Raw genomic sequence first — 16,271 nt, forward strand, 5'->3', positions numbered from 1 at the left:
GGGTTCCGTCCTTGAAACCTCGGCGTTCAGATTCCTGCGCCCCGCTGCAGCGTACAACCTGTCCAGTATCCGCCGCGAATCACCCGGTGCCCCGCCGAGGCGACGTTTGCCAAGCAAAGCGCGCGCTCCGTCCCGACCAACCCACCTCTCTCGCCCGCACCAGCGTCCCCGACCGTTGCTCCGCGCGGGCTTCGGGGCTCCCGCGCGAGAACGCCCGCCGTTCAGGCACGGATGGCCGGCTGCCCAGCAACGGGCCAAGCTCCGCCTCGTCATTCGCCAGCGGAAATGTCCCAGCTGCAACGGGCAGGGCGCGGGCCAATGGCGAAGAAGCTCTTGGGCACGTCACAGAAGCCGGTCGCCTAGTGGTGACGAGCGGGGCCGCTGGCGTCCCGCCTACACGCCCCTCGGGGCTGTGGCGCTGGGGTCCCGCGCATTCTCCGTAAGCCGCCTGAGGGGCGGGGCCCGTGGTCGGCATGGAGACCGCGTCGGGGCCCGAGGGAGCCCCAGGCGCCGCTGCCGCCCCGGGAGAGCCGCCGGGCCCGGTGAGCGGAGCGGGCGGGAGCGGCGGCCGGGTCGCCCGGCGCGACGGTGGCGGGCCGAGCGAGCCGGGGCGGCGCAGCTGGGGCAACCGGCGGGAGCACCTTGGGAGACCGCCGGGCGGGTGCGGGCAGTTCGGGCGCGCGCGGGGCTTCCCCCCGGGCCCAGCCGAGCCGGCGCGCCCCCCGGAGATGCGCGGGGAGCGGCTCCCGGCTTGGCTCCCGGGGCGGCCGCTGGCGAGGGCCGGAGGAGGGGCGGGCGGCCGACGAAGTGGGCGGGAGCGGCGCTGCTCCGGTGAAGCAGTAATAATCGCGGCGGTAGCAGTTGTTGTCACAATCGCTGCCCCGCTGAAGGGACCCCTTCTTCCGTTGCTCCTTGCAAAAGCGCCCGAGAGCATGAAGATCAACGCAGAAGAAAGCAGCGAATCTGAGAACGAAACGGACGAGGAGGAAGATGAGGAAGGAGGCCTGTCAGATGAGTCTGCGAAAGAATGCCTGAAAAGACTGGAGGCCGGACAGAAGGACTCTCAGGACAAGGAGCCAGCCCCGAGCCGAGGGCACAAGAGTCAGAGGAGCGATGACCAGCCGGGGCTCTCCCTGATTGACCTGGAGGAACAAACCGCAGAAGAATGCGAGCCAGAGGAGACCAGGCAAAAAAGGAAGAGGAAACATAGGTGTGTTCCCTCGATGCATTGCTGGTTGCCCTCTCTGCATCGGAGCCTGGAGCCCCCCCCCCTCCCGGTTCCTCCTTTTGCTGCCAAGTCATCGCCGAAGTCTTGGGGTTTCAAGGTTGAGCGTGGTTCTCCTTGTGGGAGTCCCAGCAGCAGTTGCTGCTTTTTCTTCCAGCAGCTTCTCCCAGCCCTGTGCTACTGCCTTCTCTGTTTTAATTCTAGGCTGCTGTCCATCAACCTAGTGAACTGCAAATATGAAAGTGGTAAGTTAGGGCTGCTTCTTCAGTGGTTTCCTCTTCACACAGTGAGCATTGCCTAGGGCACAGACATGCAACGTTTTGTGTGCAAGAACAAAGAAACTGGCACAAGATCAAAATAATAGCTAGAGTTAACATGATTTTCTCCCCTGTAAAAAGAATTAAGTGTCCAGTTTTTTTGTGGGAGGGAGGAGGAGCACCACACCCAGGCATTTTGGGAAGGAACAGGCAATACAGGGATTCAGGTTTTGCATTCCAAAGGAGGATATAGTTTTAGTTCCTTTATTAGCTTTGTACAGTACAGCGGGAATGAGCCAGTAGCAGTGCAAGGACCCTGTACTCAGCAGCGCTGACTAGTCCGAGCCAAGAGAGCTGTGGGGTCCCTGGCATGGGAAGAGAGGATTCCAGGGACTCTCTTGGAGGGGACCATGAGGTTGAATAATCAGAATGATAATTCCTAATGCTCAAATGCCTGTAGCTTCTGCTCCTGCAGGCAAGGCCAAAAGATCATCCAGATGCCTTTTTGGAACCAGCTTTGTCCATCTGTTTATTTTGCTGCAGTTAGGCGTGCTGCTCGGCGCTGTGGCCTGAAAGAAGTGGGGGAGGATGAGGAGTGGACTGTTTACTGGACTGACTGCTCAGTTTCACTGGAGCGTGTCATGGAAATGAAGAGGTTTCAGGTACCCAGTACAGCCAGGGCAACGGGAGCTATCATCAACATAATGCAAAATATTCCTGTAGAAAACCCCCAGCATCCTTGACCAATTAGGCTCTGCGACACTATAGCACTGTTGGCTTTTACTGTTTCATGTGGCCCTACTGGGATTTGAGGGATAAGCATAAATTCTCTGGGGAGTATTCCTTACTCACCCACCCTCCCACCCCACCAGTCAGCATACCAGTAGGACAATTCCCTGTCTTCTGCACCTTTGACTCTGCTGCATGATTTGCTTAACCTGGTTCTGGGGTCATGGGGAAAGCTGTGGGGTCCGAACAGTTGCAAGCCCCCTTGTGCAGAAATAGCTGGTTTCCTGATTTGTATACCCTGTTGGTAACATTTAGATCAGAATACCACAGTGCGTGGAGTATTGTGCAGAATGTAATAGCTGGGTTGGATTTTTTTTCCTGCTAAGAGCCTCCTGCAGGGCATGGGGTGTTTGGGGATGTGGCTGAATGGGAGCAAAATGAAAATTGGGTGGGCCACCCTATCCTTTTTGCATCCCCATTTCTGACTCTGTGTTATTCTTTTTTCTGCCACCTTTTCTCTCCCTTCCTTCCTACCTGCTCCCCAGGCATCAGGTTGCTGGGTAGCAGACAAAGAGCTCTTGGACCCAGGCTACCTTGCCTATTCCTTGGCTAGATCACTGTTTGTAGCTACCCAAATACTTATTTAATTTGCAAATCACTATTACACCCAAGGGAGCCCAGAGTGATGCTCAAGTGACTAGCAGCACTATCAAAACAGTGAAGATAATTTGTTTAATTGTACAATAATTAAAAACATTGCATCAACAAGGCAGCCCAGTCTGGCAGCAGCAATTGTTATCCTGTAAAGACTTAGTGAATAAATGTATTCTGAGTTGTTGCCTGGATATCTTGCTAGGATTAAGGAACCTTCATTGGCTTTTTGTCTGGAGAAAATTCAAAGTTCTGATTTTAAGCCTTGTATACCTTGGGAAGGGCGACTGCCAAATCATTAAGACTGGAAGCCTTCTCCTGGAGCTGAGGCTTGGTAAAGAGAGAAGGAGGAGGCCACAAAGTGGGCAGGGCCATGGCACTAGGATCTGGGGGTGTTCCCTGTTATGCTTGTTGTAGCGCTTATGCTACATATTTCATGTATCTCAAAATAGTGGAGAATGATCAGAAGAACCTCTGAAGGATGTAAAATAGGAATTCATATAGCTAGGTTCCTATCTATAATATTTTCTCATTTATTTGTATGTGGCACTGCACTTTGTTTAGTTATCAGGTGAAATTAATAAAGGTTGATAACATACATTTATTTTTTGTTATGGGGGTTAGGTTTTTTGACACGTATTTATGATTATTTTCTATCCTTAAATGTTGAAGCTATTTAGGAAAATTTATTACATGATTGAAAAGTGGGGCAAAACCTTCTGAAGGACAACGAAACAAAGAAGGATATGCAAAGGCGTTTCCATTTCCTTCGTCAGAGATCCAAGCAAGATCTTCCCCTCTTCTGCAGATTTCTTGTTTTTGCTTAATTTCAGAAAATCAATCACTTTCCAGGCATGGCAGAGATTTGCCGCAAGGACTTGCTTGCTCGCAACCTCAACCGAATGCTCAAGCTCTTCCCCAAGGAGTACAGCATCTTCCCACGCACCTGGTGTTTGCCAGCTGAGTGAGTGAGAGAGAGGCCACCACTTCCTCTGCGGCCCAGGAAAGTGGTTATGCCAGCTGCAGGGCACCCTCCCAGTCTAAGTGGCTGAGGAGGGGAGACTCTGGGGGCACATGGAGTTTCTTACATGCCAATCACGGTGTTGTCTTTGCACAGCTATGGGGACTTCCAAGCCTATGGGCGAATGAGAAAAAACAGGACGTACATTTGCAAACCAGACAGTGGCTGTCAAGGGCGGGGCATCTTCATTACCCGGAACCCCAAGGAAATAAAGCATGGCGAGCACATGATTTGCCAGCAGTACATTACTAAGGTAGGCCTAGGGGCCAGCAGTTGTGCAGCCCTGTGACAGCAAGAGCTGAGCCGTTGCTCTCCTAACATAGCTGAGAACGCCAGTCTCGGCTGAGGATCACTCGTGCTAGAACCGGCTTAACAGGAAATGTTCCTTTCCCTTGACTCTGTCATTCATCCTCTCTTTGTAGCCCTTCCTCATTGATGGCTTTAAGTTTGACATGCGTATCTATGTCCTGGTCACCTCCTGCGACCCCCTGAAGATCTTTGTCTATGAGGAGGGGCTGGCCCGCTTTGCCACCATGAGGTACATCGAGCCCAACAGCAGCAACCTGGTAAAGAAGCCCAGGAACTGGCATTCACTTTGTAGGAAGATAAGCTGTTGGTGTCTGATGGGGCTTTGGGAGTGCTGTCCTGGGCTGTCCTTGGACCTGCAGAGCTCCTGGGCTGGGAAGTCTGCTCCTTGAGCTGGCACAGGGCAGCAGTAAGACGGTGAAGGAATGCTGATAGACAAGAGGAGAGTTCCAAGGTCTCAAGAAGCAGAGAATCACGCTCCCCCTCCCAACATCTCTCTCACAGGATGACATCTGCATGCACTTGACCAACTATGCCATCAACAAGCATAATGAGAACTTTGTGCGGGATGACAACACAGGCAGCAAGAGGTATTGCTTGTGCCCATTTCCTTGCAGGAGGGGGGCAGCGGTTCTGCTAGTGGGCACAGCAGTGGGGGAGGGGGGAATAGGAGATCAGGTGTCCATTTGCAGGAAACTCAACTTTTTTCAACTCCATGAGTTGGCTGCTTTGAGAAAGGTTAGGCATTTGACTTATTCCATTAGAGCCATGTGTGTTGCTCCTGAAGGGGGCAATAAGGCATGCCTGCATCGTCATCGGGAAAGTCTCTGTCAGGATCTCCAACTCAGAAAGAGCTGTGGGGAACTGGGCTGGGAGAAAACTCTCTGCCTTAGAGCAAGTGGCTGCAACCAGTCAGGCCACACTGGATGAGGTGGAATATTGGCAACAGCAGGCTTCTCTGTGCATACCTCAGTGAACGTGCAGGATCTGGCTGCGCACTAAGGGAAAACAAGATTCCCTTGGAGAGGGTCTAGAATTCCCATTTGGCGTTGTTGCTCTGTGATCCTGGGGCAGGGTTGGAGTAGCAGCTCTTCCTCTCCTCACCCGACCCAATAGGAAGCTGTCCACCCTGAACGCTTGGATGCGGGAGCACAGCTATGACACAGCTGAACTGTGGCAGGACATTGAGGACATCATAATCAAAACACTCATTGCTGCTCACCCAGTTCTGAAGCACAATTATCGCACTTGCTTCCCCAACCACATCTCTGGTTGTGCCTGCTTTGAGATTCTGGGCTTTGACATCCTCCTTGACCGGAAGCTCAAGCCGTGGCTTTTGGAGGTAAGTGCCAGTCAGAAGCAGGAAGGGTTGCTTGGCAGGCCTGCCCGTCAGGTATCCCACCCTTTTGGATTACCTGCTCTAGCATCTGTTGAATTTTGAAAAAACAGGTATGGTGTCCTTACCGATTTTGAAAGTTGGGGATGTAGGACAACATTTTCAAACATCCATCAAGCAGTAGAAACAGACATTTCAAACTAAGAACACTGACCAGTCAAGTTTCTGTTGTCAGCTCTTACTGGTTGAAAATGTCAAAGCTCTTCCCATCATCACTTTCCAGCAGAAAATTTTCTGAGCGCTGCTCTTTGAGATCCAAAGGAAAGGTTTCCTCTGCCTGAAGTAATGCCCATCTTTGATTCTAACGATTATTTTCTACTAACCTAGGTTCTAAATACAGCCTTATAAGCTGTTTTTTTTCAGAAATTAAAAAAATAGATATCAGGAGAGATTTTGTGATCCTATGAAAGAGCTGGACTCCTAAGGATCCCCCAGTTCAGAAGGAGCATGAGTGCTATCTTGGGGGTCTTCCATCACTCTTTCAGGTCAACCATTCCCCCAGCTTTACCACGGATTCCCGTCTGGACCGGGAAGTGAAGGATGCCTTACTCTGTGATGCAATCAATCTCATTAACCTGCGTGCCTGTGACAAGAAGAAGGTGCTGGAGGAAGACAAGAGGCGGGTGAAGGAGCGCCTCCTGCAGGCCCACCAGCAGCCCCGAGAAGCCAGGTAGCTCTGTATGCCCCAGGAATTCATGGCTGTGCAAAGGAAAAGTAGACAGGAAGCCTCATTGTTCCACTCACATCTGCCATGTTTGTGGTGGCTTTATCCAGAGCACTCCCAAGCAGTGCTGAGTTGGCATTCTCTCTCCAGCCACTGCAGGGGAGATGGTAACGCAACGGTAGAAAATCAGAACTGGAGGTGCTTCGAGTGGGATGCAGCACAGGGCATGAAGGTGCTTTGGGGCACAGTGGATCTGTGGTTTATAGCCAGCTCTTTCGTATCTTTCAGGCGTGAACAGATGGAGAGCAGCCAGGCCGCCTGGCTGGCCCAAGCCGAGAAATACGAGAACAACCACCTGGGCCACTACCGGCGCATCTTCCCCTCATGTGGCACTGAAAAGTATGCTCCTTTCTTCAAGCACAGTGGATCCCTCTTCCAAGAGACTGTGGCCTCCAAGGCTAGAGAAGAGTGTGCCAGGTAGCTGGCAAGTGGGGGCTTTTGTATCCTGCCAGGCTAATGAATTCATGATGCATGCAAGCAGGCAGACCTGTGAGGCCCTGTGTGGCTGTTGACAGGGTGACTCTTTCCTCACCAGGCAGCAGCTGGAGGAGATCCGCCAGAAGCAGGAGCAGAGGGAGAGCACGGCTGGGAGGAAGAAGAGGGAAGTCAAGGAAAGCTTACAGGGGGAATCGGCTGGAGAGAAGTCCCAGGAGAAGAGCAAGGGCAAGGCTGCCTTCACCCGAATGGCATACAGCCACAGCAAGACCTGGAGCCCCAAGGTACTTTGCAAGGATCTGTGGGCTGAGGAGGAACTTCAGCAGGGCTGGGGTGGGACACCCTCTTAGCTTCTGCGCAACAAATACATTGATTTCTGCCCAAATGAAATCCAGGCGGAGTTCCACTCAGCGCTGCATTTACTTAGGAGAAACAAAAACTCTCCTGATCCTGATCACCTTTGCCTTCAAAAGCAGCCGCCGGTTGGCTGAAATCTGATACTGTCCCTTCCCTTTCCTGGCTGGTGGCCAGTTGCTGCTCTTGTGTGATGGGCCCATGTCAAGGGCAAAGGACTCACTAGAGGCCTGTGAGTAGCAGTGCTAGGGATTGAGGGAGCATCTTCAGACTTGGAGCTGCAGAGGAGCTGGTCAGAGTGGGGCTGAGGACGACCTGAGGGGCTGAAGCTGAACCCACAGCATCAGTTCTAACCTTACAGAACCGAAGGGTCTGGTTTTGCTTTCCAGGGGAGTGTTTCAAAGTTATTTTATGTAAGCATATGTGCATTTTTGAATGAATGAGCAGTCATTCCTCTTCCCAGATGCCCTCCTTGCCGTATGACAGCATGACTCCACAAGCCATAGTGGAGGAAGAGGAAGTAGAGAGAGTCAAGGCCCTCCTGCGGCGAGAAAATCTCATCCGGGGACTGGGCATTGTTGACCAGCTGACCCGCCTGCTCCGCAGCACCGAGCCAAAGCCCATGGAAATCCAGAGGCCCCATATCAACATCTCAGAGAGCCAGGTGAACCTCTGGTACAGTCCTGCCATCCCAAGGAAGGGCTGGGAACCCGTGTGGTCCAGTGGGGAAATCATGGCAACCTAGAGTTGGGCAGGACCATTTAGGCTGTCAGATGCAACCCCTGCTCAGGGCAGGAATTCAAAATACAGCCTCCCCAGCAGTGCACTGTCTGGCCTCTGCTTAAACATGCCTGGTGAAGGGGAGCCCACCACTTCTCCTGTCAGTGAGTTTTTCCTAACTTTCAACCAGAATCTGTCTTCCTGTAACCTAAATGGATTATTCCATGTTACATCCTTTGAGGTATTTGCCAGGGCTGTTGGATTCCTCCGGTTGTCTTTGCTCAAGGCTAAACATCCCCAGATCTTTCTCTCTTCATAGGCCTCAGTTTCTGGTCCCCTGATTATATTCCCTCCCATTCTCCTCTGTGTCTGGGTGTGTTTGCTTCCTTCTTAAAGCCTGGTGCCTAGAACTGGAGGGTACTCAAAGGGGGATCTGATCAAAGCAGAATCCCATGGAAGTTTTGCTTCTGTTGATGTGACCTAATGACTGGCCTGGGACTTGGCTCTCCCCCCCCCCCCAATAATGCAGCAATCTGTTGCCTACTTTGGAAGGGCCTAGATTTGCCCTTAATACTTTTCTGATTTGTATGTGTGTGCCTTTGAATCAGTGTTGGATTCCTGGCAACTGCCTGAACTAGTCCCTGCAGTTTCCTTGGCAAGGTTTTTCGGAAGTGGCTTGCCCTTGCTCATTTCTTCCCAGGACTGAGAGAAAGCGATTGGCCCAAGGTTACCCGGCTGGCTTCTTGCCTCAGGCAGGACTAGAACTCATGATCTCCTAGTTTCTTTTCTGGTGCCCTGACCACTGCACCAAACTGGCTCTCCTTTTCTGATTTGAGCAGCATTAAAACAATGCCTCCTGCAGTGCAAGTTGAGTCTTTGCAGAGAATCTGCTGGGAGGGGATCTTTCAGAGCCTGGCAGGTACCAATGGATGATGCAGGAAAGTCGTTTTTCCAAAACTTCAACCTGCTGTTTTTGTCTTCCAGCCTCAATTTCTCCAGGATGTGTTTAATAACTACAACACCCAGGACCTGATGACCCTCGTCCCCCTCTCCCTCCTGAGGGGCTCTGCCCAGGAGCTTGGGCACCAGATCATGCAGCAGCAACCCACAGCACGAGTCCAGTTGCTGGGAAACCAAGGCTTCATCCCAACTATTCTAGGAGCCCTGTCAGGCTTTGGCCCCCCTCACGAGCCACAGCTCCACCTCCAGTCATCCAAGAACATGAGCTGGCTTGGCACCGCCATGGTGGGCGAACCCTGCACTCTTGCTCGGATGCTGAAAGCAGGAGGGCGGCGCTTTGCCAGTGCCAAGAAGAAAGCAGAAGGCAGTGAGTAACAGGCTGGGAGCTGGGGAGCCCTGCAAAGGTCGTTTCCCTGCCTGGATTTCCAGGTCTCAGGAGAATGCAAGGGCCCCCAGACGATTGCAGACTTGGGCAAGTTTGAGGGACGTGTCTGGAAAGCACAAGCCTTGCCTTCTTTTGCCCTGTGAGGAGGAAACAATGCTGGGTCTGCAGTTTGGATCTGGATCGTGCCCTTAGTCAACCTTGGTGTAGCTAACATGGGGGCGGGCAGGGTGAAATGAGAGGCTGTGCATCTCCCTGCAGTCAGTCCTGGCTACAAGTTTATTCTGCTCCTGACCCCCAGCAACTGTTTGGGAAACAGAAAAGGGGCAAAGGTGGTTCTGGACTTCACCCAGCGGGTGAAGCTGCTGTGGAGCTCCGGGCACAGCAGAAATTAGGGTCCATTTGTAGATTTGCAGATCCCTGCCTGCTTCTGCCCGAGACCTCCAGCCACCCGCTTTCTTTTGCAGACAGCCCTTCTTCCAGCAAGAGACCCTTGTACATGAGCTCCGGCTCCCTGAATTGCCTGTCCCACAGTGGAAAAGCACCGGGCACCATATACAGCAGCTTCCCCTTCCCGTCTGTAGCAGCCCCTCTCAACCGCGCTGACGTGCACGGACTGGCCATCAACTCTGCTTCAGCCCCCCTCATCCGGCGTGGAAGTCCCCACCGCTCCACCAAGGTGGTTGCATTGCATCTCAACCAACCCAGGTAGCAGCACCCTGACTTCTCCCCCCACCCTGAGTTGGGGCTGAGCCTGTGAATCCTAGCCAGCTGGCTTTTCTTTCTGCAGGAAAGGAACTTGACTTGAAATCTCAGCGGATTATTGGAGCCCAAAGAACTGGGGCTGGGGGGCACCTACTACTGAGTCTTGCGCCAGGAGGGGCACCAGCGGAGACCGAATCTCTGCCATGGATGCATCCAGACACCTGCATCTCTTTCAGCCATTCTCCTGAAAGCGTCCACATCCACAGAGCTGTGTTTCCCCTCCAGCCAACAGCCAGTTCTGAGAACAGTTTTATGCACTTTAGTTGTATCCCTCCCATGTGCTCTCTGCATGCCAGGTTCCCGTTGCAGATGCCAGTCAGGCTGCCCAAGCCCTGGGACAATTCTTGAAAAGCCCTATGGGCTAGGAAAGGGGTTTCTTTTGTAGCCAACTTTATATTAAAGTTTTATACAGTTCTACCCGCTGGGGTTGGTCTGTCCTTTCACTTACAAGGCCCACCCTGTCATTTTTGTAGGAACCCTGACGGTGGATCAGGCAAGCTGTCTAGTTCAACCTCCTGCAGAGCTTGATAAGGGCAACAGTTTTATTATTATTGTTTTATCAAATTTATGTCTCTTTCCATCCACGCAGCCCTATGCTTTTCACAGTTGTTGGCTTTACATTTCATGATTTAGCTACTCTTTCAAAGCTTTCCATGCTGGCGGTCATCTTGTAAAAAAGGATTCACCGAATCTTATGCTGTTAAGCTTTGTTAGATGACTGTTGCTGCTAATTGGTGTGTCAATGCTTAATTTAGGATTTGCAGGATAGATACCAAAGAACAAGAACACCAAGAGAAACACCAGGACAGTGACAAGCTTTGAAGAAATTTTATGAAGAAATTGTCCCCGAATGTACTCACAGTGCCAGGGAATCCCTCCTTAATCTGCCAGGTGAGCCCAAACAGCAAGAACAACTCACCAAGGGGTTACTTTTGTTGGGCAAGTTTTACAGTCCTGCAATCTCTCTTTTCCTCTCCACCCCTGGAGTTGCTCAATTTAGGCATCAGCAAAGGGAGGTTAGATATTAATGAGGATTAAGTATCTGGCAGGCCCTGGGCGGCTGCTATGACAAAAGAGGGGAATAATGATCTCATTGGGGCTAGAGCTGGAAGTTTGTTATCTCACAGCTGGCAAGAGTAAATAGGAAGGGCTAGCTTGTCTAAGCAGCCTCTTCCAGATGTTAATTGGAAAATGCAGGTCAATCCCAACCCTCCTCCATTTTTCCCTAGAGTGCTAAGGGCAGGGGTGGATTTTGTTCCTTAAACAAGGCCCCGGAAGCTGTTACTGTTGAGGTCAACTCCAGAGTTTATAGACCACGGAGGGAACTGAAAACCAGGTCTCTCTAAGGGGAGACCAACTTCCCTTTGCCCAGTCAAGCAAAATGCTTCATCTAAGTTAGCCAGAAAAATAACTAGTGCTTGAACCCCTCTTCCTAAAGGGTTTTAGCTGGACAACGCAGATGCTGATGAGCTTTCATCCATTCTGCCAGTGGATACAAGAGGCTTTTCAGGCAAAAAGGAAAGCAAAGAGTAGCTTCACCTGCACAGAGATGGTGTTTTCCAGGCCGGGCCCTGTTTTTCCCCAGATCAGCTGCCTGGCAGCCTCTCTCTGGGATGTGGCATGAGGTCACTTTGATCACTTCTCTTAGGGACACCATTCTGCCCCTAATGGGCACAGGGTGGGGGCGAGGAACTTCCTTTCCATTCTTCGTTTTTTATTGTCCAGCCAATAAGCGATCCGGCAGAAGATCGGTGTCCTCTGCCTGTTTCCTTAGCTTGGAGCCCTGCAACTGAAGCCTTGTGCTACGGCCTCCTTACCCACCTGTTGTGGCAAACGGGACAAAAATTAAATATACGGCTGGAGAACAATCAAATGATATTTGGGTAAGGCTCAATCAAAACTCCAGCCAAGCTTTGTCCTGACGCTACTGTCACTCTCCGGAGGCGTCCCAAAGACAGACTTCCAGCCAGACAAAACAGATTGGCCTCTCGGGACTTTCAAATGGCTTATTAACATCGGACGCGTGTACAAACACGTTAAATGCAACATAAACCATGGAACCAAGAGCTACACCGTAAAGCAACACGGAATCCCCAACTCATCCAGCCCACCCAGTTCGCGCAAGATCCGCCGCCTGCTCGGGGCGGGTTCCGGCGCCCCGCCTCTGCGGACCCCCTCTCGGAGGCCGAGGCGCGGCCAGGCTGCAAAGGCGCTCCGCCCCGCCCCAAGCGGAAGCCGCCCCCGGCCTCGGGAGCCAGAAAGGCGGAAGCGGAGAACTGCAGGACGCCGCCCCCGGGGCGCCCCCCGCGATCTGCTCCTCCGCCGGGTTTTGCGGGCGATTCCGGAGCAGCGGAGGCGAAGGGGCGCAGCCGCGATCAGCCGCCCCCCAGCGCGCCGCGGCCATGAAGCCCCCGCGGCTGCCGGACCTGCGGAAGGTGCTGGCTCGGCTGGCCGCCGCGCGCGCGGACGGAGGGGCCCCGTCGCTGGACGAGCAGGAGCTGGAGAGGTAGGCGGCGCCCCGGCCCCGCCGCCCCGCCGCCCCGCCGCCCCCGGCCCGCCTGACCGCTGCCTCTCTCCCGCAGGAGCCTGCGTTGCCGCGCCAGGCAGACCCGCGAGCGCAGGCTGCGGAAGCTGATGGGGCCGCCGGAGCCCCCCGAGCGCGCCTTGACCCGCCGGGCAATGGAGCAGATCCGGTAAGAGCGACCCCGCGGCCCCCCGCGCGCCCGGCCGCCCGCCCCGCTCTCATGCCCTCGCTTCCCTCCGCAGGCATCTCCGGCGCGCCTTCCCCGAGGAGTGGCCGCTGGCCCGCCTGGCGCAAGGCTTCCGAGTGCCGCAGGAGGTCATCGGCAGGGTGCTGAGGAGCCGCTTCTGCCCGTCCCCCGAGCGCGGCAGGAAGCAGGACGCCCGCGCCAGCCGGGACATTCTCGGCCGGGCCGCCCCCGCTTCGCCCCGCGCCGCTGGAGCCCCGCGCCTGCCTGCAGGGCCGGGGAAGGGGCGCTGAGCCCTTCTTCGCCCCCCCTGGCTCAACCCGGGCGGCCGGAAAGCGGGGATTCCGGCGATTTCCTGCTCGGGCTTCGGGCGAAGCAGCCTGCGCCAGCCCATCCCACGTGGTCGGTGCATGGCCGGGCTGAGCAGGTCATTGCAGTGAAGCTGCCGCGCAGAGACCCTTTCGACAGAGAACGGAGAAGTGCACCAGAGGGTTGGGCAAACTGCGTCTTTCTTTCTTGGGGCAGTGTAAGAAGAATTTCCTGACTTAACTGCAGGCTGGACTGCCAGCAGCAGCAGGGCTGAACTCCGTGAGGCCACTGGATGTCTCTTGTGGATGCTGGACCTGGTGACCATCAGCCTGCGGGAGGGGCTGTTTCTTGCTGCTCTTCCTGTCCGGTAATCGATGCTGATACCTCCTGAGCAAGAGTGGGGGTGGGGGGCAAAGAGCTCCTTAAATCGATCGACGTGGAATTGGCATCAAAAGTTAAGCGATTCTGGGGAGAGGGATGGACGGGGCTGCACATCTCCCTCCCCTGGCCTCTTACTGTTCCGTGGGGCAGTTTAGACAGTGAGGGAATAGTTAAAATGGCTTACGAAAAGCGGTCTTTTTTCTTGCTTGCTGATTATTCCCAAAACCCAGTTTCATGAATGGAAGTGCTGGTACTCTACCTTTAACAGACGGAAGAGCCCTAAGCCTGCCCCTGAATGGTCCAGAGGAAGAAAGGGCCAAATAAACTGTGATCAACAAGCCTCAAATGTCTTATTTCCAACTTTTTTCAGTAAACCCCAACTGAATTCATGCCCCAAATGTTTCCACGGGACAGGAGCAAAAGCGGGAGCCTTGCAAGGGTGGGGAATGGAAGGCTCCGAGGAAGGCCTGGCAGTGCTGGGATGGCAGCCGTTCAGGGCCTGCTCTCGTCATCCTGGACAAGGCTGGCAGCTTCCCACAGACAAGCACGCATATCTGGGGAGGGGGCTTGGCTGGGAAGAAAAGTGTCCCAAGCTGATCTGCAGCACACGCCTGGCTACCCAGCACGGTTGTTTCAGGGCCTCCCCACTTGGATTAGCAGCAAACGAGAGCCCCGAGATGGGCTCTCCCTGTGACCTCTTCCTTTTCCTGTCTGTCGTGATTCTGTTCCGAGCCCCTGAGCAACACTGCTCCCCTGCTAATGCAAGAGCGAAGGGGCTGGCTGGGTTCTCTTCAGCAGGTCATCAGCCACAGAAAGACAATCGGGCAGTCCTGGCCCTGCAGTGGGAAGGGGGCATGCCTTCCTGGGCCCCTCCCCTCCCCCTCTTCTTTGTACCCAACTTGAATCATGTGTTTTAAAAAGCACTGGGGTCAAAAGGGGCTGGGTCATAAGCAGGCAAGCGGGGCGAGGGTCTCACTATTTTAGTTATGCCGTTCAGCAACCAGACTCTTTCAGGCTTGTGCTAAACTGATATGGGCCACAGAATTGGCTGAGCAGCGTAGCATGACTCAGCTGGGGATCCATGGCTAGGCTTGGGGGTGGAAAGCAGAACAATGGTAGGCGAAACGGCCAAGTGCCTCCCACCAAGAGGTCATCTGATGAGGCTGTCCTTGCCTGGTGTGGGAACGGGGGGGGGGGGGGGGGCACAGCCTTACCAGAAGGCCAAGGCGATTGGAGTCTGTCTCACTCCAGGCGGGGGACAAGACCAAGAAAACAGGTCTGTACTGCGGTTAAGCGCCAGCAGAGGAAGGTCCTCAGTCTCAACCTCTCTCCATGTGGAAAACTGGTCTGAGTGTATTGCAGTTCCTGAAGGTCTAAGGTTTATACAGGATGGTGATTTTTATCTAAAAGTTCATCGGGCAGCAGTGCTTAATCCCAGATGCACAGCGTGTATGATAGGTTTTACAATTCGTATTAAAGCACATAGCTATCAAACTGTGCCACTAGAGTGAAACTTAACCCTATCGTATTTGAGCATCAAAGGTCCAGCCGAGAGCATTAGGGTAAGAATACAAAAAACAAAAATACTGTGGGGTGGCACAAGAGCCCATTGAGGCAGACAGATCTGGATAATGCCCATCATACCAGATTACAGAATTTTCAGGGAAGAGAAGCAGTAATGGGAGGCCTCATCTACAGTGGTACCTCGGGTTCCGAACGCCTCTGTTAACGAACTTTTCGGGTTACGACCAGCTCTGGCTGCAAAATTTACCTCGGTTTGCGAACTCCGCCTCGGGTTATGAACCAGATCCGCGGCCATTTTCCCTCCCGTGACACGGTCTGCGGCCATTTTCCGCCCCTGACGTGGTCATAGGGAGGGGGACTCTCCCTCCAAGCAATAGCCGCCTCCCTGCCCTCCACGCCAGAACGGATTAACGGTAATTACATTGAACCTTATGGGGAAATTTCCTTTGGGTTGCGACCAATTCGGGGTGCGACCAGAGTCACGGAACGAATTAAGTTCGTAAACCGAGGTACCACTGTACCTGATTATCTTCATGTACCTGAAGTCAAGACTACAAGATCCCTCAAATTACTCAGTGCTTTTGGCAGCTGCTTCATTTTCCAGAAGCCCGAAGAAGAGACAAGGAGATTGACTTTCCCAGACCTGATCCTAAACAGTAGGGAAAAGCTGGCTGAAGAGGACCTGAAGAGCAAGAGGAGGAAGACCACATCATTTTGGATTTCACTGTTCTTTAGGAACAGAAATTGGAGGATGGTCACCACACACAGGTTAGATTTCAGAAGAGCCGTTTCAGTGAGCTTGGAGAAGTAGGTGGGATCCCATGGGCAGAAATTCTGAGCTCAAAGGGAGCACAGGTGGGCTGGGAACAAAATTAGGTCCTGGAAGAAGAATCATTACTCCAGTGAGGCCTGAGGCTCACTCAACTGAACTAAGAATGAAATGGGACATGGCTAGGAAATGGAAGGTGGACATAATCAGCAAGACAATGTCCAGGCACGTGGTTAATAGCTGGAGAAAAAAAGTCAGAAATCTCCTGAGGGGAGCTGAAAGCAACAAGAAGAGCTTGGGGTGGGAGCCCAGTAGTAAAGGTGGGGGGCACTGCTAGGAGAGGAAGGTAGGATGGGGAGAGGGGAGCAACTCCTGCTTTGCTTCGCCGTGACCCAAGTAAGGAAAGGGGTGGTCAGAGCGCCCGGCTGCCACGAACGGGGTTAAACTTTCATCTGGAAGGAGCTTTGAGGATGCCACCTTGGCACCCTTTTCTGTAAGCCTTGAGAGGTCTGGAGGATGCGGGGAATTGGAGAAAGGCAGACGTTCCTGGCTCCAGAAAGAGGACCAGTGAACTACAGACAGCTTGGTGTGGGAGCATTTAGAGAAGAACGCCTTGCTTGGCAAGAGGCAGCGTGTGTTTATCGAGAATAAAAAC

At 53.5% G+C, this 16,271-nt stretch overlaps 2 protein-coding genes across 6 annotated transcripts; both read left to right on the top strand.

Moving 5' to 3' along the window:
• Positions 1 to 328: 328 nt before the first annotated feature.
• TTLL13 (tubulin tyrosine ligase like 13) lies at positions 329 to 10,354 on the top strand. Of its 5 annotated transcripts, none has more exons than XM_088139298.1 (16): positions 331 to 542; positions 922 to 1,210; positions 1,430 to 1,470; positions 2,026 to 2,144; positions 3,696 to 3,826; positions 3,980 to 4,136; positions 4,306 to 4,449; positions 4,694 to 4,779; positions 5,306 to 5,531; positions 6,071 to 6,255; positions 6,538 to 6,726; positions 6,845 to 7,028; positions 7,562 to 7,762; positions 8,803 to 9,145; positions 9,628 to 9,868; positions 9,951 to 10,087. In XM_088139298.1, exons 2-16 carry the CDS (start codon positions 933 to 935, stop codon positions 9,961 to 9,963), a joined length of 2,538 nt encoding a protein of 845 aa, XP_087995424.1. In that variant the 5' UTR covers positions 331 to 542; positions 922 to 932; the 3' UTR covers positions 9,964 to 10,087. The 5 variants fall into 5 exon arrangements, with proteins under 5 accessions (XP_087995425.1, XP_087995424.1, XP_087995427.1 ...); XM_088139301.1 differs by lacking the exon at positions 9,951 to 10,087 and adding an exon at positions 10,102 to 10,354 and having other exon boundaries at positions 409 to 542; XM_088139297.1 differs by having other exon boundaries at positions 409 to 542; positions 9,628 to 9,871; positions 9,951 to 10,083.
• Positions 10,355 to 11,994: 1,640 nt separating this feature from the next.
• On the top strand, positions 11,995 to 13,663 carry NGRN (neugrin, neurite outgrowth associated). The gene is made up of 3 exons (XM_088139323.1): positions 11,995 to 12,431; positions 12,508 to 12,618; positions 12,692 to 13,663. Exons 1-3 carry the CDS (start codon positions 12,328 to 12,330, stop codon positions 12,924 to 12,926), a joined length of 450 nt encoding a protein of 149 aa, XP_087995449.1. The 5' UTR covers positions 11,995 to 12,327; the 3' UTR covers positions 12,927 to 13,663.
• Positions 13,664 to 16,271: the final 2,608 nt, after the last annotated feature.

The sequence above is a fragment of the Python bivittatus genome, unplaced genomic scaffold (assembly GCF_059951505.1).
Source record: "Python bivittatus isolate LINGU-HERP-01145 unplaced genomic scaffold, Pbiv_v1 ctg000210_np1212, whole genome shotgun sequence".
In the NCBI taxonomy this organism is placed as follows: domain Eukaryota; kingdom Metazoa; phylum Chordata; class Lepidosauria; order Squamata; family Pythonidae; genus Python; species Python bivittatus.